The sequence below is a fragment of the Poecilia mexicana genome, unplaced genomic scaffold (genome assembly GCF_051168715.1).
Source record: "Poecilia mexicana isolate PSO_F unplaced genomic scaffold, ASM5116871v1 scaffold_1, whole genome shotgun sequence".
Classification (NCBI taxonomy): Eukaryota; Metazoa; Chordata; class Actinopteri; order Cyprinodontiformes; family Poeciliidae; genus Poecilia; species Poecilia mexicana.
In genome coordinates this window covers 16,550,448-16,571,519 of record NW_028263370.1, presented here as the reverse complement: position 1 = coordinate 16,571,519, position 21,072 = coordinate 16,550,448, and the positions used below count along the sequence as shown (strand labels likewise).

Genomic DNA, 21,072 nt, shown 5'->3' with positions numbered 1-21,072 from the left:
CTCCTTTTATCCTTGGCACTGTGAAACCAAGAGATTAGATTTAACATATTTACCCCTAAACTTAATCATAAACAGTCATGTGAAAAAATTAGGACATGTTAAATGTTTCGTTTTTTATTAACAAATGTGCACATATTAAACTCTAATCCTATTGTTTATTTACATATGGAAAATAGAGTACTTTAAGCAACAAAAATAATTTTGTTGTATTCATTAAACAAACAATATCAACAAAACGTGTTAACACACTCTATCGCCAGTCTGAGGAAGATCTTCCTCCCTCCTCTGTTTCAGAGATTTGAGTATCCATGTTTTCCTGAAAATTAGGTTTGAGCAAGAAAAAAAATAACAGACATTCATAAAAAATATTACAGACCAGAAAGATTATTTCAGCAAGTCATATCTCATAAATGATATTACATTAAGGGGAAAAAATAATCAAAGTATGCATGTATTTAATCACTACAATGTAGCAGACAGTGAACCATTTTTCCTTCTAGATCCATTCATGTGACACACTTAGCCTTCCCTCGGTGTCATTAGAGGAGGACTCTGTTGTCTTTGGCCCACTTTCTCAGGATCCTGATAATGTATTCAACCTGAAGGTTTGCTGAATTCTCCAGGAGGAGTAAAACCTCCTTGAGTAACTCCCTGCAGAGCAAACAGGATATGTAAGGAAACAAGGTTGGATCAAAAATGCATCATGTTTATTTTAAATTACATCACACCCACTCCAGCAAGAGAAAAGGCGATAAAATCACTGCAGAAGGAAGAGAATAACATACTTGGGCTCCTTGTTTGCCAGTATGAGCTGAAAGACGCCGACACATGCCCCTCTTTTGCCCTCCCAGTAATTGGAGCTTGGGTCCAGCTTCTCCAGGGCATCAAATGCTTTGGCAGAATAGAAAAATTGGCCCATCTGAAACAACACATGGCCACCATGATCTGATCTGCAAAGTCCAGCTTTAGAAACATTGGTATATGGGAATGCTGACAAGTTTTTTCAGAGATGGAAAAACGCCTTGAAAACAATTACACAAGACAATTTTTTATTTTATTTCTGTTTTGTTTTTGGTCTTGTCTTATTTCTGTTTGGGATATCGATTGGTTATAAGTCGATGTTTCAAACTGATGGCTTGAATTGGGCTGTTTTGTACTTTTTGGTAAATACCACTTGTATCTGTTGAGCTTGATGTGCTAAAGTACATGTCAAAATAAAAAAATAAAAATGAAAAAAAAGAAGAAACATTTATATGTAAAGTTAAATTCTGAGTCATCCATCAGTTCTTCCTAATTGTCGTCCAATGAGAAATGCTTTCTTCAGGTCATTTGAAGTAAACATAAAACTTCTTCAGGGTTACTGGAAGCTAAATATAAATGCAGAACCATTTTTTCTCAGCAAGTGATTGCAATTCTGCAGATGGCAGTAGGAACACAAGGAGGTGGTAGGTGAGTTTGTTGTTCTCACAGATTATCTGTCTCATATTACACAGTCACATCTTTTTTAAAGCAGTTACATACTGCAGCTTTATATCAGACTGCTGTTATGACCTTAACCATGCTCCAAACCCACTGATGTAGCTGCAGAAAAACAATCCTGCCAGGAAGAGTGGGCCAACATGGAAGGCTCTTTGCCAATGTTTGATGGCTGCTGTTGCTGCCAAGGCAGGCAGAACCAGTTATTGGGTTTATGGGGCAATTACTTTTTCACATAGGGCCAGGTTGGCATGTATAGCTTTTTTTTAAAACCTTAAAGAATTAAATCATCGGTTAGAAACAGCATCTTGTATTCCCTAAGGCTATCTGTGCCTGATATTAAAATTGGTTTGATGTTGGGACACATTTAAGTGTGACCAATAAAAATGTGAAGGAGGCCAAACACTTTTCACAACACTGGACACGGGCCAAGGAGATGATGCTGTAATTTAAATTAGTTGCGATCCTGATGAAAATTATGCACCGCTCCACGAACAGAAAGCTTTGCAACATATCATCAGTAAAGCAATATATTTTTTACCTTAAAAATGTTATATACTGAAGAGAAATGTTACATTGTAATTTAATTCCTTAAAACTGGGCCTCTGTCTCTTTAAAAACTCCATGACATCGTCACAACATGGCTCCTCTATTAACCCTTTAACAACATTTTCACATTATTCAAGTTCCTTTCACTGAGAAGGAGCTTGAATAATGAGCTCAGCAAATGCAGTTTCACCAGGTGTTTGCTAATTACTGCTGGCTAGTCTGAAGGAGCTCAATTTATATTTATCAAATATGCATAAAAGAATCAAGGCAACACTCCAGGTAATTTTTTGCAGAGGAAATGACATTATTAAGCTCAAAAAAGTCATGTCTTTTTGGAAAAAGAAAAAAAATACAGAATAAAATTGCTCAAAGCAAAAATAATTTTTTACATAAAACTGCTCCTTTAGCTGACCTTAAAGGAAATTTCAAGAGTATCTCTTATTAAGTTCTCCTTTAGGAATAAGACAAGGCAAGAAGAAAGAGGAGGGTGTTACCTTGTAGCAGTCGTTGGCAATCATCTGCAGCATACTGAAGGAATCAGAGGAAGTGCCCATTTTCTGATAAAGCTCCCAGGCAAGCTGGCCCTTCTGGTTCATTATGTCTGACAGGAATAAGATCAGTGAGTTCAACAATCCGTCGCTCACAGGCAGCCTCAGCTTATGAAGATTCAAATTTGGGAAATATTGGAGGCCATGAGCAGCTTTTACTGCTGTAAATTAGGCCAGGAGAAGAAGGAAAATGCCCCAGTGAAGATATCCATTCCTTCTGCTGAGTGTAACATCAGCAGAGTGAAAGACGGAGCTTAAATTCGATGCAGGCCTGAGGCTAGAAATCTGGCAGCGATGTTAGATTCAGATCCAAGCCACAGTGAACCAGCATACAAGAGCTCTCAGATGTGATTCCCCATTCAGTTAAGGCATCTGAGTCAGGCCCGCATTCAAAAGGAAAATTTAAGATAATCTGTCTGTAAAAATCTGAGCTCAAGCAAATCTGAAGCGAATTGACACATTTAAGAGGTTTTCAGTAAAGAAATTGAACTAGCATTATTTTCCTTTTCACATCTTTTTTTTGCTTATTATAATTTATTGGGGTTTTATGTGACAGACCAACACAAAGTAGTGAATAACTGTGACGTGGAGGGGACAATAGTTCAGTCGGATTGGGTGGAGAACATCTAAGAACATCAATTTTAAAGTCAAACCACAGATTCTCCAACTAATTTAGGTCCAGGTTTGACCGGATGCTTTAAACTGAACCAGAGAAAAGCCACTTTTGCTACAAAATAAAAAATTTTCTAATCATGCACTAATAAAATGTTTTATTATGAAAGTTAACAAAATTAAACAAGAATTTATTTCTATTTTCTGACAAAAGAAAAAAAAACTATTTTGTAGAATGAGGTGAGCCTTTTTGATAAATAGGTAGCATAGTTTGAAGCTATTTACTTTTAAAAGCCTGTTGCAGATATTAAGAACTTATGAAAAAACTCATAAAATGTCCATTTCTTTTTGGCTTTGTAAGAGCCACAATGGAGAAGCCAAAGAGCAGAGAATGGAGCCGCGGGTTGCAGAAAACCTGATGTATGCCATCATAATGCCGTTCTGGATTTAAACATGCTGAGTGTCACTGCAGCATGATGCTGCCACCAGCATCTAGTTTTTCCTCCCAGAGTTTGCTGTGTTCCCTACTTGGCTTAAAGTTAGCTTTTTACCGCTGTGAAGTCTGATGTTTGTTGCATAATGTTCTCTCAAAAACCTCAGATTTATACTGGCACTGGATTTTATTTAGCGGTATCTGAGAAACGGGGCCTATTTGCAAAATGCTCAAAACTCCTAATCTTCCTTTTACTTTACAGTCTTTCCCAGCTTTCTGTTGGTGTATCACAATCAAACAAACTGATGTTCAATGCTGTAACATGGAAGGAATGTGAGAAAGCTCTGTATTTGTGATTAAGTGAACCGTTGCAAATTTTACTTCTATACGTACAACATCGAGCCAGCCAGCTGAGGTAAACATAGTCCTCCTTGATCTTTTCATTCTGAATGAGCAGAAAAAGCTGAAAGGGAACAAAAAAATAAGCACAAAAAAGCACAGCAAAATCCATTGACGTCTGCAAAAGGCTCAATCAAAGTACCTCCTCTGCTTCTTTGTAGTTTCCCAGCGCCGCTTTAGCTTGAGCATAGTTGAAGTTGAATGTATCGTTGTAGAAGTAACTCTGGAAAAAGAAAAGCTTATACAGCTGTCATAACAAAATAAAATGAACCAGAATAGATTCACTTTCAGCACCACTTTTCATTCAAGGTGATGCTTCATAACCAGGTTTCTTTATCCAACTTATAGCAGCACAAAAGCAGCACAGATACTCTACTAACCTTGATAGAGTTGAGATATATGAGAACATCCTCAAACTGTCTCAGGAGAAAAAAGCAGGAGGCCATGCACTGTCTGCCAGGGATAGTATCTGCAAAGAAAGAGAGAAAAATCTGCTCACACATTCCGGCTTTCAAAAATAATACTGGAGACAATTTCATCTGGCTTACCGCACTCGCTAGCTGAGCCGCCGACCAACTGAAAAAACCGCTGGGCGATTTTTAGGTGATCCTTCTTCAAAATACAGGAGCATAAAACTTACAGTCGTTTCACACGCAAAGCGGTCAGATGTACTGGCATGCAGGTCTTTTTACAAAACTGATCAGAAATACTCACTGATCCGATTTCTTGTCCAAGTGCAGCATTCACAACTCCTTTTAAAATATACTCCTGTCACAATTAGATTATTATTAGATCAAGCATATGAAGGAGAATTTGTAAAAATGAGAAATAATTATTTTTTGGGGGTCTTCCTGGTGCATTGATAGTACACTGTACATCTGAAGTTAGTTTAGCTTGAAAATGAAAGTAACCTGCTGCCTTGAAAATGTAATTTAAGTCGACAAGACAGTTGTCTTGGTTTTAACTCAGAAATTAAAGTTCATGAAGTTGATTTAACAAGAGATAAGTTGTCTAAACTTTGTTTTTTAAGTTAATTAATCTTGAATTGTGAGTTTTAACTTAATGCTGCAATTTAAAACTAAATAATAATTTCACTATATACAAGAAAAATCTATTATTTTACTCACAATATCAAGTTAAAATAACTTATTTTACCATAGAATAATTTAAATTCCTGTTTCAAACTGTATGAACAAAATTTCTGATCTGATAATGAATTTTATTAAACGTCACATAAATGCTTTTGTGAACTAAATGTTCACAACATTTAGTGTGAACAGCACATTATCCTCAAGCATTAAAATGAACGTTTGCCTTAATAAAACACAGTGCACTAAGATACGATGATGTTTGTTAACTGACTGAATTGAACATCGTGTTTGTAATTTCTTTTGGTTATTTGATATGTTCTTTCCTATAAGAGCTGAGAAAACAATTGGAAAACAAATAGTGCCATCATTTCTAAGTAACAAGAGACTCAAACGTTTAAAATTGATTGTCACCTGAGGGGTAACGGGATCCAGATCTTGGATGAGGCTGTAAGCCTCCTGGACGTCGTCTAGAAATACAAAAACAGAGAATGTCAGTATCAGACTTCTCTGAGAAAGAGACAGAAAGTCTAAACAAGTTCAAGTCAAAAAAATAAAATAGTCATAGACAGAATTAATTTAACATGATTGCCGAGAGCTGACTGAATTAACAAAGACTGGCAGAGGATCTTCACATGTGCAACATCCCCTGCAATATAAAATACAAAAACGTCAACCTTAATCAAAGGAAAATATTTCAGGAGTAGTTTCACTGAGTTGGTTTGTAGTAAAGAAAGAAATATTACAAATGTGCCAAAATTTAAGAACAGAAATGCAGAACAGAACAATTTATCAATTTATTTTCCCCGTATTTGTTCAAGGCATCCAAACAAAGATCTCCCTCTGTGGTGAGTCAAATAAAGGTTTAAGAAAACTGCTCTGATGCTTTAACATTTATCTTTACTATTAGAATCAAAACAACCAATGCTGGTAGGAATCTGCAGCAGATTCTTCTCATCCTCTGTGTTACAGTGGTTAGAAAAATAAACTGTAAGTCAGAACTCAAAATGCAGCCTGATCGGTGCATTTCTATTGAAAAAAGCTTCTTTATTCCAAACAGATGCCAGAACATTTCTAACATTTTTTTCCCTGAGCTGTTCATGTCACGTCATTTCTTTTGATGGCTATTTCACATTTTTATTCTGCAGCCGTATTTTAACATTCCCAAACCCTTTATTTTCAACAGCATCTTATCCTCTAGTCTGCGTCTTCTTCTAAGATGGCTGCGATGTGCGTGCACACCTTGTCTCAGATAGTAGATGACCAGGTTGAGTCTAGCCTCGGGAATCACATCGATCAAAGGCGGCAGCACCTGCAGCGCGCCCTGCCCTTCCCGGAACACCACCTGCAGCACAAAGCAGTTTAGGAAGACAGGAGGCGCTGGCCTTGCTGCACGTATCCGTACAGTCCTCCGCGCTCGCAGCCGGAGATAATGGGAAGCTTACCAGGTTGTGTCGGATAAGCTCCTTAGCGAACTCAAAGGAGCAGGAGGAGATGTCGATTAGGTTCTTCAGCTCAGCCTGAGAGCAAGAAAGGCAACACACAAAATAAAACGGAAGATGTAAACAATTAAAAAAGAACAGCTGCTGATTTACAATGATCATTTAATAAAAGATATATAAAGCATGAGGTTTGTGTCCAAGCATCCATTTTCTAACACCCTTGTCCCTCAGTGGGGTCAGGAGGGTTGCTGCTGCCCATCTCCAGGTAACGTTCTGGGCGAGAGGCGGGGTCACCCTGGACAGGTCGCCAGTCTGTCGCAGGGCAACACAGAGACACACAGGACAAACAACCATGCACACACACTGACAGTCATGTTTTGGACTGTGGGAGGAAGCCAGAGTACCCAGAGAGAACCCACCATGCACAGGGAGAACATGCAAACTCCATGCAGAAAGACCGGGGCCGGGCAACCTTCAGGCTGCAAGGCAACAGCTCTACCAACTGCGCCACTGTGCAGCCCATGTCCAAACATGTTTTATTTATTTATTTCGAACACGATAGAAGAATGCAAAAGATACATATTTTTGCGCTACAATACTCTTAACGTGCTCAAGAACATTTAATAAACTTAAGACAAAATGTAGGAAATCTGTGTTTGGTTCATTTTTTTTCTTTGAAGTAATAAAACTTGTTGAGTTGGAAAGCCTGTTCATGTCCCTTTAAATGGTGCCACATTTACAGAAAAGTTGAGTATGTTGGTCACACTCGACATCCTCTCGTTCAATGGTTAACAGTTTTTGGTGGAGGGAGTATCATGCTGCAGCACAAAATCTCTGTCACTGGAAAAACAAGGAAACTGAAGGAAATCTGGAAGGACATTGAGACTTTCTGCCACACCAAGAAGATGAAATGCATGAGGAGGAGTCACATCCTCCTCCGTGTTTCCTTGTGAGATGGTTAAACATCCTCACTTTTCCTCCAGTTTTGCTCAAAAACTCAATCTGAGCAAGGAGTGAGACTGATTTCAGAGTATAGATCTATGTAAGCAAATGATTTGTGGTGTTTATTTAAATCTCACAAGCATTTGCTAAATACATATCCCCCAGAGTCCAATAAACTCTTTCTTTCTCATGTATGGAAAGCCACTAGGGTCAAAAAACATGCAACATTTGATGTGACTTTCACATGCAAAGTACATTTTTTATCATGCAAACAACTGTGTTCGCAACTTTAAGCCAATCACAGACAGTTGGTTTTTGTCTGGTCAGATGAAAAATCAAACACAACCAGCAGAAATTAGAAAACAAAACATTAAGATTTGAGAAAAACAAAAGTTTAATATAATCATATTGTATTATATTAAGTAGTTAAGTATGCAAATAAGTTTACTTTTTACATTTCAGGTAGTATTTCAACATTTCTCAAGCTACAATGTAAAATATTTAGCAGTTTAACATCAGATTTTCAGCGATAGACCTAGTCAAAGTAGCTCAATCTCTTATCAGTCAACTCGTATACCCCACACTTTTGAAAAGCATGCTATGCCACTGAGGCTAATATTGTTGGGCACTACTGTGAAGTAAATAATTAAATTGAAATATGTCTTGTTTCTTTAAACTTAAAGGTATAAGAATAAGATGTTTGGCTTCAGTAGAGAGGATTTGGAAGCAGTAAATAATTTATTACAACAAAGCTTTGTTACAGCAAAGAAATAATCAACCAAACATTAATTTTCCTCACTTCTTTTGCCAAATTTAGTTAGTTGCACCTTTAAGCTTCCTCAACGTTTAGTAGATGAAACATTTGTACCTCTGCTGCTTTGCCGTTGTACAGCCTGAAATGGTTGCAGGCTTTGAGGTTGAGCGCTATGGTTGAATCCGGGATGTTCTGCAGGTACACGGCCAGAACCTCCTGAGAAACATCATAGTAGTCCAGCTTGTAGTAACACAGAGCCACGTAAACTTTCAGAGCCAGGTAATCTCTGTAATCACAGCATAGAGCGAGGGGGAAAAGAAATACGCTGCTTAGGGAGAAGATAAGACGAAATGCTGATTAAACTTTGAATAATGTCGGCTCAAACAGGAATCTAAAAAGCTAATATAAGCTGCAGTGCTCTGTAAAAGTATTCACATTTTTTTGTTTTGGCACCTTAAAACCACAAACTTCAACATATTTTATTTGGATTTGGCATAATGGACCAGCACAATGAACGGTATTATTATGAGGTGGGAGGAAAAGAATGAGCCTCTCCATAGTCTGAGAGGATGGATACGCATGAATGTAATTGCATAATAAGTTAGCATTGATTGTAATCTGAGCAGTTTTTACTGCGTACAATTGATTGTGATTATGGTAAATTTCCAGTATTTTTTGTGGCAGTAATAAAAGTGATAACTAGATTCAGTAAATGTGGATAAATGTGCAACAGTTTCAGACTTTTACTTTTAAGAAGTATTGAAAATATGCTAAATTTGTCTGCTGTTTCATAATTTTGCGCTACTCTGTGATGGTCTGCTGTGAAAAATCCCAATGAAGCACATTGAAGTCTGTTTCTGTCACATAGCAAAACAGGAAAAAGTTCAAGTGGTGTGAATTTAGTTTTGCTCCATAATGTGTGAAGTCCATGAAGTCTAACTCTGGTGCATTAAAACCTCTCATCTGCCACGGTGGTTTTGGAGCACCAGGACTGTGAAGCTAATTTCAGAGTGACAGGACAGACGAAGTTCAGACCTGTTCTGCAGCAGAAGGCGTTTATAGATGTCTATAGCCTCTTCGTAGTGAGAGCGCATGTAGTGGATGGAGGCCAGGCTCAGCTGATCCTCTGTCACATCCTCCAGGTTCTGGTGGAAGGCCATCAGTCGCTTTTCGTCCTTAAACTGAGACACAGCATTACAGGAAGAGATCAAAACACAAAATAAAACACAAATACTGGGGTGAACTGAATACATTTTAAGAAGTCTGTTTAATGAAGCCAAAAAGAAGCTATAGCTGCTAAACCTTGTGCTCCAGGTGAAACAGCAGCCGGTTTTGGAGAGGGGACATCGGCGCTACAGAGAGCGAGAGGGGACAAGATTAGTGAATAAAGACAGGACTCATCAGGAAGCATCACTCTTTTGTTTCCAAGAGTCACATTAGAGGCTGAGAAGCATTTTAAACTTTTATTATACGGAAATCACAACATCACTGGCAGGTGTTTACCAGCTGGTTACTTCCATTGCTGAGGAAACAAATTGGGCAACTTAGAAAATAATGGAGAACTGGATGACAGATAAGAGACTGAAATTGTATTTAGTCAAACTACTTTTTATATTAACTCACACAAATGAAAGGAACTGTTTGCTGACATCTAATGATCAATTTGTGGATAGCAACTATATTTTGTTTTGCTTTTTTTGTCACATATATAAATGTTTCAGATCATTCTTACATTTTTAATGTCAGACAAAGGTAACGTGAGTAAGTACTGGGGTGCACCGATTGCTAGGGATGTGCCGATCAGGTTTTTTCCTGCCGATACCGATACCGATCACCGATACCGATCACATAATTATTATTTTTTTTTATTTTTTTTTTTAATCATAAACACTACCGGTTACATTATGTGGAAAAAGGAACCATGAATTCACCTTAATTTAGACAAAAACTTGTTTTTAATAACTTTTTTCAAGAAGAAAACTAAACAAAACAGGCATTGTGCAAATTGTACTGCTATTGATAATACTACCTTTAACAGACTGATAACATATGAAGGCTCTGAAGAGGCTTAATAATGCACAGTCAAAATAAAACCTCTCAACATTGCCAAAAAAATTCAAGTATAAAACTTAACATTCAAAGGCAAAAACAGGTTTCATTACAATAAACAATCCAGAGTTACTGAATGAATACTTCCTGATAGCATGGCGGCTAGCTGATTACTGCTAGCTCTGATTGGCTGTTTCTGACTGAGCGGAGTAATTATGCAGAACAGGGAGGAGATCGATTATTTTTTTTAGAGATTACCTGTCTCATGTTAGGACAGCGAAAGTTTTAATACATATGTAAAATTTATTTTTTTAAGTTAGATGCTGCAGCTTTAATCAGAGGTTCGGTGTGAGAGTCACTACCAGGTGGAGCAGAAGCGGCGCTCCGTCTGTCAAATATTACTACCTGTAGCAGCGGTTCAACAGCGAGAGCAGAACCAGCGTCTTACATCGCAGCTCGAAGACTTAAATAATTTTCCAGGTTATTTGTTTAGCTTTCTGACCGTCATGCTAATCCGGGTGAGTGTTTGTAGCAGTGCGCTGCTTTACCTGCTATCTGATCCTCCGTGTGTCTTTTTTACTGCAGTGAGCCTCGATGTAGCCAAACTCTGTCAAGTATGGCATTGTTTTTATGTCGTATTAGCTTCGTTGTGTTGATGCATTTTGACGTGCTTCAATTTTCCGCCGCAACACGCAAACTTCCCCATTCACTCAGTGCGTTATAGTTCCACATCGCTTAGGATTTGTTGCTGCGCGTTTGTGCAGAGTGAAGGAAAGAGGAGACCAGCTGCACAGGCAGGCTGGAAATGAGATGATCGGTATTGGCAACAAGAGCCAATGATCGCCGATCACCGATCATGCACTTTTTCACGAAAATCGGCCCGATTATGATCGGTGACCGATCGATCGGCACACCTCTACCGATTGCAGTTTACCAATTTTTAAAAAGTCTGACTTGCCGATTCCGATTTTGGCCGATACCATTTTTTTGTCTGAAATGTCAATAAATATAGCAAGAAAGTTGCTGAGTTGGTAACAGTGGGTGGCTACAAACGTGCAGACGTGACCTGATGGTCTGGACCTTTGCTGAGGCCGAGAAGATCGGGGGAAAAGATGGTGTGTTTATAGACTGAGAACAGCAGGAGTTTTGGTAACACTTTATTTGAAGGGGGCTGAATAAGACTGTCATGACACTTTCATAAACATGACATAACACTTGTCATGAACATGAATAAGCCTTCACGAATATTTATGACTGTTGTCATAAAGCGTCATTCGGTAAATTATGACACTTTTAATACAAAGTTGACATTATTCAAAATGTCTTTGTTATGACAACTTGACATTAACCAAGAAATTATTACTGATATAAATTTGTTATAAAAGTATTATTGATTGCACTTTAAAAATTAGGTAACTTTATGTTATTAAAGGTAAAGTTTAAACAGTAATGATTTCTTGGTTAATGTCAAGTTGTCATAACAAAGACATTTCAAATAATGTCAACTTTGTAATAAAAGTGTCATAATTTATCGAATGACGCTTTATGACAACAGTCATAAATATTCATGAAGGCTTATTCATGTTCTTGACAGGTGTTATGTCATGTTTATGAAAGTGTCATGACAATCTTATTCAGCCCCCTTCAAATAAAGTGTTACCGGAGTTTTTCATTTTGATGGATTTCATGGAAGTAGAAAAACATCTAAATATTTCATTATTTCACAGTTTATATCCATTCAAGAAAAAAAATTGTCTAACAATAGTTCTCTCATTTCTAGAGAACTATCCTTCTCTAGAAACGATATCTATGGAGTCTGCAAGAAGATTGGGATTAGAAACAGACAAGTACCGGCAAGGAGTAAGGAATGTTTGGAAGAGACAAACAAACCCATGAAAGTTTGTCTATCAGACCTCATCTGACGGTATGACGTCTAACTCAAAACAGGAGATGAGCCGATATGAAGACATGGAGGCTCCTAATAATCTATTTCACCTTAACCCAAGCTCTCTGAAACTTTAGGTAAAGGAGGGAGGCTGGGAATTCATAAGAGTCACCCTCATCATCCAGATGAAAACAGCAAAGTACCTTAAAGGTAACTTATTAAGTTTCCTTTAAACCGGTGAGGATAGGTCTATGGTGAAAACATGTTTTACCCAAAATATTTCTTAGATAATGAGATTTCAGTCTCATCAGTTGTTCCTATTTTCATCTCCTTTCAGAATGAGCTGTTTTAGGGCATCTTGTCACTTTAAATGCAAAAAAAAACTGCTGCTGGCCACGGCCCCCCCATCCAATGTTAATACTCCTGCATGGAAATGGCTGCAAACAGATGCGCAATTATACAACCGTACATCTTTGAAAAGCATAAGTGGAGCCTCCTGCACAACCAACAGGAAATCAGCAAGTGGTTTCTGGATATAAGTCAACAACAAAACACTTTTCTTTTCCAGCAGCCATTGTACAACGCATACAGCTGCAAAATCAGCCAACCGAACGTGATGGAGCTCCGCTTTGGTTGCTAGATAACCAGGCTCATTTTTCAAACACCAAAAAACATTAACTTATTGCCAAGAAATGGCTGTAGGTAATTTTTAAGCAATTGGGCTGTTTTTAGAAGCAATTGAGATCCAAATGGAAGAAAACAAAAAGTGGAAAATGTGAGTTTTGCACAATAGGTGCCCTTTAAGTTCATTAGGACAAAAGTCCATGATGGTAAGTTGAAAAGTGAATGTCTCAGACAGCAGAAACCCAGGGAGGAAAAGAGGTTGGTGCATTCTTGTTGGTTGAGCATGAGGCTCCACTTCAGCTTTTCAAAGATGTACGGTTGGATAATGGCAAGTAGGAGGTACAATCATGAACCAATAAAACTCTGCAAAGAAAGAACAACCTGCAGATTGAAAAATGGCTAAAATGTGGCAGAAGAGTTCAATAGACACTGGCTTGTTGGTGCAGATCCACAAAAAGACAACAAAAACAACCGTGTACACTCTTCCTTCATCTGAAGCTAATTTTTGATAAACCTGACTTGTATGCATTTGGACTGCTGGAGGGAGTCGGAGTACCCAGAGAAAACCCACTAAATCCTTTAAGTCTGTAGCAACCACAAGATATTCTTGAACATTCCTGGTGTCATGTTCCCATTTCTGAACAGGGAAAACATGCAGCCTCCACACAGAAACTGACTCTATGTTTTATAAATAAGTGATTGCATTGAACATTGTTCTTTATGAATGTCTACTAAACTAAAAGTATGTGCAGCATTTTTGTGCTAAATCATACATGTACAATAAAAGATCTTAAAAAACAAATTTCAGCAAAAGTTAACATTTTGCTAACAGAGTTTTGCTGAAGTCGGTACCTTTCGACGCCGCCTCCTCAGCTTCTTTATAAAGCCCCAGAAAAAACAGGGCACAGCCCAGATAGACCCACACCTCTGCAGGACAATCCGGCTTCTTGGTCAGAGATTTGTACTCCTGTCAGAGCATGTAGTCAGAGCCGTGAGTAAAATGATCTTATGTATACAGAAGTATACATCTACTATACATCTTGTTTGCCCTGATAAAAAAAAGTAATTTAGGGGGGAAAAGAATTACCTCCATGGCTCTCTTGTAATCACCAAGGTGAAATGCACAGTAGCAAATCCACAGGTCTGCATTCTCATGTTTTTCTCCAATGCTTCTCTGAAACTGAAGAGTAAACAGCCTTTCAGATAAGAATGATATTCCATCTCTTCAAAAAACAAAAGATCTACAATGTCTTGTAATTGCTAAACTAAAACTTTGAGCTTAGCTTTTTAGTTTGGGTCTTTATGGAGGTTATTTACATTTACGCCTTTAAATCTTACACATTTTGCCTGGTTACTTCCACAAACTTCAGTGTGTTTTATAGGAGCTGAATGTGACAGACGAAGTCAAATATAAATGTGAAACAGGGAAACCACATTTTGACACAAACAATTTTGCCCATTCTTCTTTGCAAAATAGCTCTGGCTTTACAGCTGGATGTTTAACGCCTCAGTCGCATTGCCACAGATTATTCAAAGTATTTAGCTTAGATGTAATTTAAAAAGTTCAGTTTTGGTTTTGTGAAAAACTATGAATAGTATTTCTTTTGCTTTCCTTTCAGCAATGTCTTTCGTTTTGACATATCTCCATACAGGTCAGATTTAGGGAGAACAAAACTAATCACTGTCCTGTTAACATTCTCCCACCTGAATTATCAATTTCTATAGTGCAGCTCCTCCAAAGTTACTAAGGGCTTCTGTTTGTCTATCGCATAAAATCCTGAAGAAATATATTAAAATATGTAGTTATTATGTGACAAAGTGTCAAGGAGTATGACTATTTCAGCAAAAACGTTTGCAATTTTCTATCAATCCACTTAAATCTTTTCAAATGTCTATTGCATTATTTTTTATCACTGGGAGATGCATTACCTCCAGCAACGTTAAGGCACCCAGGTAGTCTCTCTGCTGAAGGTACTCCTCCAAACTGGGGACCTTGGTTTTGTTTTTCTTCTTTTTATCACTGATGCTCTCCAGTGTCTCTTCTCCCACAGCTGGCTTCACGCGTGACAGAATCTGACAACAACCATATTAATGATGAGCGCATATAGTCATCCTCGAATTATTATAGGGAGATGTGACAATGCCAAAAAATACTAATTTTATGCAAAGAATAAACCCTCCTGCATGATAGTTACACTCGAACATTAACAGCATAAACAAGTTTTCTCACCATTTCGAGGTGTATATCTTGAGGACCTCAGTGTTAGCCAAGTCTTGTTTATCACTACGGTAACGGAAAACACTCTTATGTTCACCTCCGCGCCACTTAAATATATCGCTGTAATTTTGAGTAAGTTATATCTTATAAAAGAAAATCAAATAAAACTTTCAAAACTCAAAATATAATCAGAAAATTATCGCCATCTTCCAATCCTTTGCAGCAGATTTGCTAAATCGTTTCTTAGTAACGTTAGCTCGCTATGAGCTAAGCTCTAACGGCCCCGGCATAAGTTGGAGCTTCCGTCGACAGCTTTTCAAGCTAAAAGCACGACAAAAATAGCTTAACATTTAGAAACCTTTTCCAGCTTCATAGTTGCTTGTTGTGTTATTTCCACTAAGTTAAATACAAAAAAAAAATCCAGCGCAGGTTATACAAACAGCTTAGCGATGAAAATTTTAAAAACCTAATAACTTAAAGGGGGTATATTTTGTAGGAAAACCCAATATAGCTTGCCTATCTCATGTTGCGCTTCACTTTTCAGCGTTTTAGTCTTAGTTGCTTAGCAACCACGAGCTTCAGTTTTTTTCGCTTCTTTGTTTTGACTTTGGTATAGATGAAGAACAAACGCAACCTACGTCTTACGGATGACAATTACACTTTTTCAATCTATATCTACATGGAAAACACAGCAATTTCACCGTGTCTGCTTAGGAGGTTCAATTTAAGTTTTGCGGCCATCCGCAGGCGGTGCCCCAGTGGCCTAATGGATAAGGCACTGGCCTCCTAAGCCAGGGATTGTGGGTTCGAGTCCCATCTGGGGTGAGCTACTTTTTTCTTTTTTTATTTTTCTTTGTGATTTGTAGGATATAGTTCTTGTTTCTTCACGTATTTAAATTTCAAGTTCATCCAAACATTTACTAATGTGCAGCTGTGATATATTGAAATCCAACATGATGCAATACATACAAAGTAAGGCCTTCAATCCCAATAGTTGGAGTGATACACAATTTTCTATTTTTTTGTGGCAAATAAAAGTTTAAAAAGTATGCTTTTTATCCCACAATCACCTGCCTTCAGAGGAAACCTATTTTTTTACCTGTATGTAGAAAATCATGTTTCAGCTTTGAAACATGACTTTCTGCATCTTTACATGATCTCCTCTTGGTCATGTAAAGAGAACAATCTAGAAGAATCCATTCACATGCCGCTTCACCATCAATGCTGAATGGCTAGGATAATGACATTACTGATGCAAATCATGCAAAAGAGTTTAGAAATCAACCCAACTTGCAAACAAAGAAGAAACTGTGTTCTCAGAATGTCTTGGAGAGCTGATTTGAGTAACAAATTAGATGTACTTAGTGAAGAATGAGAGTTTTATGCTTGTTTTGCTGCTGTCTTGCATGCTAACTTTCTTTGGAAATGTACAAATCTGTAGAAATTGACATTCAAATTCAAAGATATTTTATTGATTTCAAAGGAAATTTAAATGTTGTTGTAGCTCATTTATTCAAAGTCTTCAAAGAGTTATTGCAGACAGTGATGACTGTTGGCAGGAAAGATCTCCTGTAGAAGTTTGTGTTACAGTGAATTTGAAGAAGCCTCTGAGAGAAGGTACTCGTTTTTTCCCCAAGACAGTCTAATGAAGAGGATGGTCAGGGTTGTCCATAATTTTCTTGACCATGAAGAATCATTCTTTGCTTTTTATAATCACCTTGATTATTGGAAATTGGATCATTTTGGATTATGATTAAAAAAAATTTGTCACTGATGGTGTTCCATAAATGCTTCACTTTGGTTTCTAGATTCTTGGTTCTTTATTTTACTGTTCATGTATTGGTTTACATATGTCTTCTAGTATTTGTAGTGTTGAGATCTGTTTAACCTCTTCTCATCAACTCCTTTTCTCATTTTTAAATATTTTTATTTATATAAATATTCATTATTTACATTACATTCAATAAATATTCATTTATAAATATATTTATGCAACTAAACCAGGGGTCTTCAGCCTTAACAATCCAAAGAGTAATTTGTACCTTCACTCCAGCTAAATAAAATTTGTTTAGAGTTTTTAAAAAAAGACAGCTTTTATTTTTGATAAATTTTTACTAAAGAAAACTTAGTAAATATTGTAGCTGCCACAATTTAATTTATATTTTTAGACTCAATGTTGCAGAAAAGAAATAAAGTAATTCATTTTTTATTAACTGCAATCTGCATAATCTAAACAGGAATACTATTTCTCCTTCAATATTTAAATACAAATGCTTTATCATATTCAGCCACATTCATATTTAGCATTATAAAAGTATGAAATCCTGCTTTCAAATTGAAAATGTAAGCTCTTTATATTTTGCATTTTAATTCCTGGATGTGGCATAAACTTTATGAGTAAATTTGAATAATTTCTTGGACATATGGGAGAGAAACTAAAGACAGAAGTATTAATCTGAGACTAATACTCACCTTTGTATATTGATAGTATCAACATTTAGATCAATATGCCCAGCCTTACTCATGGGGACTGACACAAATTTTCTTACGACTTTTCAGATTTTCATCTGTAAAAATATTTTATAAATCATGCCCTGTTTTCCTTCTACTTCACCATTTATATTGGTCTGTCTCTCTAAACGCTTATAAAGTTTGTGAGAATGAAAAAATGAAAACAAGCAATAAATTGCTTCCAATAAATTGCTTGAATGTTGCTTTCCAAATGAAATCTTATCCAGGTAGCCTTACAAGAAGAAAAGTCTTTAAGAAAAGCACAAGCTAAGTTATGATGCAAATGAATTTTTCCTCAGAAGGGCAGCCTTTGAAACACTTTGAATATTCACCACGAAAGGATTTGTTTCAAAGGCGAGTTTTGCTGCTTTGTTTAAGAACTCATGGATAGTATTTTTTGTGTATGAAAATGTTGTGAATTCTTCAACGTCTGTAAAGGAAAGGGTAAAATCAGCGAGTCAGTCAGTTGCTCTTGTGCAAAGCCACCGTCAGGATGGAGAGGATCGTCTTCACGCTGCTCATTGCCACAAATGCCTGCTGTTGGTGTGAGAAATACGAGTTTGTCAAGGAAAACAAAAATTGGCCTGATGCTAGGAAACACTGCATGGACCACTTTACTGACTTTTTGGCTCTCACCAGTGAAGAAGAGGAGCAGGTGTTCAAAAGATTTGCGAATAATGACAAGAACGGATGGATCGGCCTCTACTGGGATAAGCCTAGTATCAAGTGGAAATGGTCCGGAGGGGAATTTGTCACCTACCACAACAATCTCGACTTACCGGCCAACCTGGCTGGGACAGACCCGAAACGCATCGCTGAAAATGCCTTCTGGACCAGCTCTGCTTGGCAATGGAGATCAGGAGACGACCACTACAACTTCTTCTGTGTGAACATGGTGCCAGTAGCGGAAGAGAAGACCTGGGAGGACGCTTTGGATCACTGCAGAGAGAAAAACACCGACCTCCTCAGCCTGCTCTCTTTGACAGAGAGTCTTATGGGTCAGGGAGAGATCCAGTCGTCTGACTACACCGAGCAGGTGTGGATCGGCCTGCGTTACCTTGGGAACAGCTGGATGTGGGTGAACGGAGACCCGATGCCGTACGAGGCCTGGCCGGAGGGAGATCAGGACCACATGTGTCCGATGCTGAGACGCTGCGTGGCTTTGACCAAACAGGGGGCCTGGGAGAGCAGGGACTGCCAGGAGAAACACAGCTTCATCTGCGCCTGAGTCTGGCGACTTCCAAACACTTCACATATCTAACTGCTCTGGTTTAGGCTGGTTTGGTACCAGCCCTGGTTATTCTGGCTTAATCAAACTCTAGTTTGTTTGTCTAGAAAGTGTGGTTCGCTTGGGGAAGGGTGAATGTGCAACCAGACTCTGGTCCACTTAAAAACGTAGGTCTTGGTTCGATTAAAGTGACCTATAACGCAGGGCATTCTGGGTAAATACAACAAAAACAAACTCACGTCTAGCACTAACGGGAGAAATAGTATCCGATCTTAAACCAACAACAAAAGAGAAATACTACAACTGCTAAAATCTGACTTCACTGAGTTTTAGTTTACATTTTGTGTCGTTTCTTTCAGTGGTTCTTAGTTTAGCACAACCACAAGTGAGGAGGGGAACAGCTTTTTCAAAGAGTTTAATTTGTTTGACACAGTGCAGCCTGTAAGTGAACTGCACCAGCTGAAAATATAACAATTGTAGTAATTTTTTGTCCCCATTCAAACCAAGTCTATCGGACTATCAAGTGTGGAAACACCCTTAGTAGAGTTTATCTGTTGTTACTCATATTTATTTCTGGCTGCATTTGTTCTGTTTTATGATATTTATTCATTTATTTTGTTGTAAAACTCCAAGGAACATGTAGAATGTGGATCAAGATCACTTAGAGCTTAATGCAAACTCAAAAAACACTGCTTGCTGTATGTATCAAAAATAACTTAAAAGAAATTTGACGTCAAAATTTGATGCCTTGAATTTAGGACTCTGTCTCTTTAAGAAGCTTCTACTCTTTCCAAGGCTCTGCTCTCAATAAACACTGGTGTAAAACTTTTAGCTGATACATCATACTTCTTCTGTTTTTTCATTTTTTTTTCCATAATGAACTTTTAATCGTGATGTTGCTCTAATCAAATAATTTCATGTAACCTTAAACTATTATGGTTCATCTACTTGTAGGGTAACAAAAAGAATGACAATGATTGAAGTCAACTTTTTCTTAAGGAAAAACAACCATTTATATATATATATATATATAAAATATATAAAAAATGTTGCTCACAGTCTTTACATTTACTGTTTTTCTGTGTGTTGTTCTTATTGTGCTGAATAAACTTTAGGTGAATCAGACAATGACTCTTTCATCTTTGGTGTTTTATTCATACCAGTTCACAACGTATGAACTCAAGAATACGATGTGTGCTCACAAGATCTGATTTCTGAGAACTACAAGTGCATAAAATGTAATATTGTTGGTAATCTTTATTGTATCTTTGGCTTCACATTGTAGTTAAAAAATATAAAACACATGATGCATAATAAAACCAAGATCACAAACTGACAACGGACTCAACTTCAAGTCTACATAATGAACTGAGGATGAAAGAGGCATAAAAACACAAAGATCAACCAATAAAGGTTTCAAGATGTATGAATTCATTAATCACTTCATAAAAACGAGATAAATGCTGACTTATTGACCAATCACGACCAGTTCTTTACTCTTTGCTTTTATTACTTTAATTAGCAAACAAATCACTTGTTTTACACTTTTCAATTTAATAAGTTTATCATCATTGTGATTAAACAAGCAGATTACTTCACTGTGTTATTTGACTTCTTGAAGCCAACCAGTATCACATCATTTACATACAAAGATGGTAATGTAAATTTGTAAGTTGCATCTCATTTGTGGAGAAATCCCCTGAGGTGCCTCTGTATCCAAATACACTCAGGTTGGTGGTTCTAAACGCCACAACAAGCAGCGTCTGCCGGCGACGTCTTCATTCTATCAACCACGCATCGTGTGGTTGATAAAATGGCTCCTGGTCCACATGTTTCTACCATTTATCTATCAATACTACCACAGTTTGTTTTATTTTAGATTGATCCAGATTCTTCTCTCTGATCATTTCCTTTAAATTGAATAAACACCGGTGGTGGTGCATCATAAGTAGAAAAAAAGGAAATTTCTGCCAAAAACCTCAGAAATCTTGAGGTTAATCTCAGAAATTTTTTAGAAAAAAAAGTTTCTTCTAGCTAATTTTCAACTTTTCACATTCAGAAATTTCTTTTTTCCGAGAAAATTTCTGAGATTAATCTCAATATTTCCAAGTTTTTTTTGGCAGAAATGTACTCTTTCCTTCTGAGTTTTATAATTATTTACAATCAATTTTACAACACTTATACACACACTTTTTTTAAAAAAATATACACATGTATATATCACATAAATTACTTTATTTATTTATTTGTGTATTCAATTTCTTAATCGGGGACCTAAGTCTGAATTTCGTACCTCAAACAAGCAAAGGTGGTA

At 37.2% G+C, this 21,072-nt stretch overlaps 2 protein-coding genes and 1 non-coding gene across 3 annotated transcripts; 2 read left to right on the top strand and 1 right to left on the bottom strand.

Moving 5' to 3' along the window:
• Positions 1-98: 98 nt before the first annotated feature.
• ift56 (intraflagellar transport 56) lies at positions 99-15,323 on the bottom strand. Its single transcript, XM_014986203.2, has 18 exons — positions 15,032-15,323; positions 14,731-14,874; positions 13,889-13,981; positions 13,654-13,768; positions 9,546-9,595; positions 9,279-9,424; positions 8,358-8,529; positions 6,551-6,625; positions 6,348-6,450; positions 5,520-5,575; positions 4,732-4,785; positions 4,566-4,629; positions 4,398-4,486; positions 4,160-4,240; positions 4,012-4,081; positions 2,520-2,626; positions 786-919; positions 99-651 (listed from the first exon to the last, which is right to left on the bottom strand). Exons 1-18 carry the CDS (start codon positions 15,032-15,034, stop codon positions 540-542), a joined length of 1,668 nt encoding a protein of 555 aa, XP_014841689.1. The 5' UTR covers positions 15,035-15,323; the 3' UTR covers positions 99-539.
• A 448-nt stretch (positions 15,324-15,771) lies between these two features.
• On the top strand, positions 15,772-15,844 carry trnar-ccu (transfer RNA arginine (anticodon CCU)). Its single transcript has one exon. It is a non-coding gene; the product is annotated as a tRNA-Arg (tRNA).
• A 2,136-nt stretch (positions 15,845-17,980) lies between these two features.
• On the top strand, positions 17,981-19,886 carry LOC148161116 (secretory phospholipase A2 receptor-like). Its single transcript, XM_088007544.1, has one exon. It carries the CDS (start codon positions 18,024-18,026, stop codon positions 18,756-18,758), a length of 735 nt encoding a protein of 244 aa, XP_087863670.1. The 5' UTR covers positions 17,981-18,023; the 3' UTR covers positions 18,759-19,886.
• The last annotated feature ends 1,186 nt before the right edge of the window (positions 19,887-21,072 follow it).

Coding starts and splice junctions, on each gene's coding strand:
- ift56 (XM_014986203.2), bottom strand. Junction 8,530..9,278: donor CGCCTTCTGCTGCAGAACAG/GTCTGAACTTCG, acceptor CTGTGATTACAG/AGATTACCTGGCTCTGAAAG. Junction 652..785: donor CTGGCAAACAAGGAGCCCAA/GTATGTTATTCT, acceptor TTTGCTCTGCAG/GGAGTTACTCAAGGAGGTTT.
- LOC148161116 (XM_088007544.1), top strand. CDS start 18,024: ATGGAGAGGATCGTCTTCACGCTGCTCATTGCCACAAATGCCTGCTGT.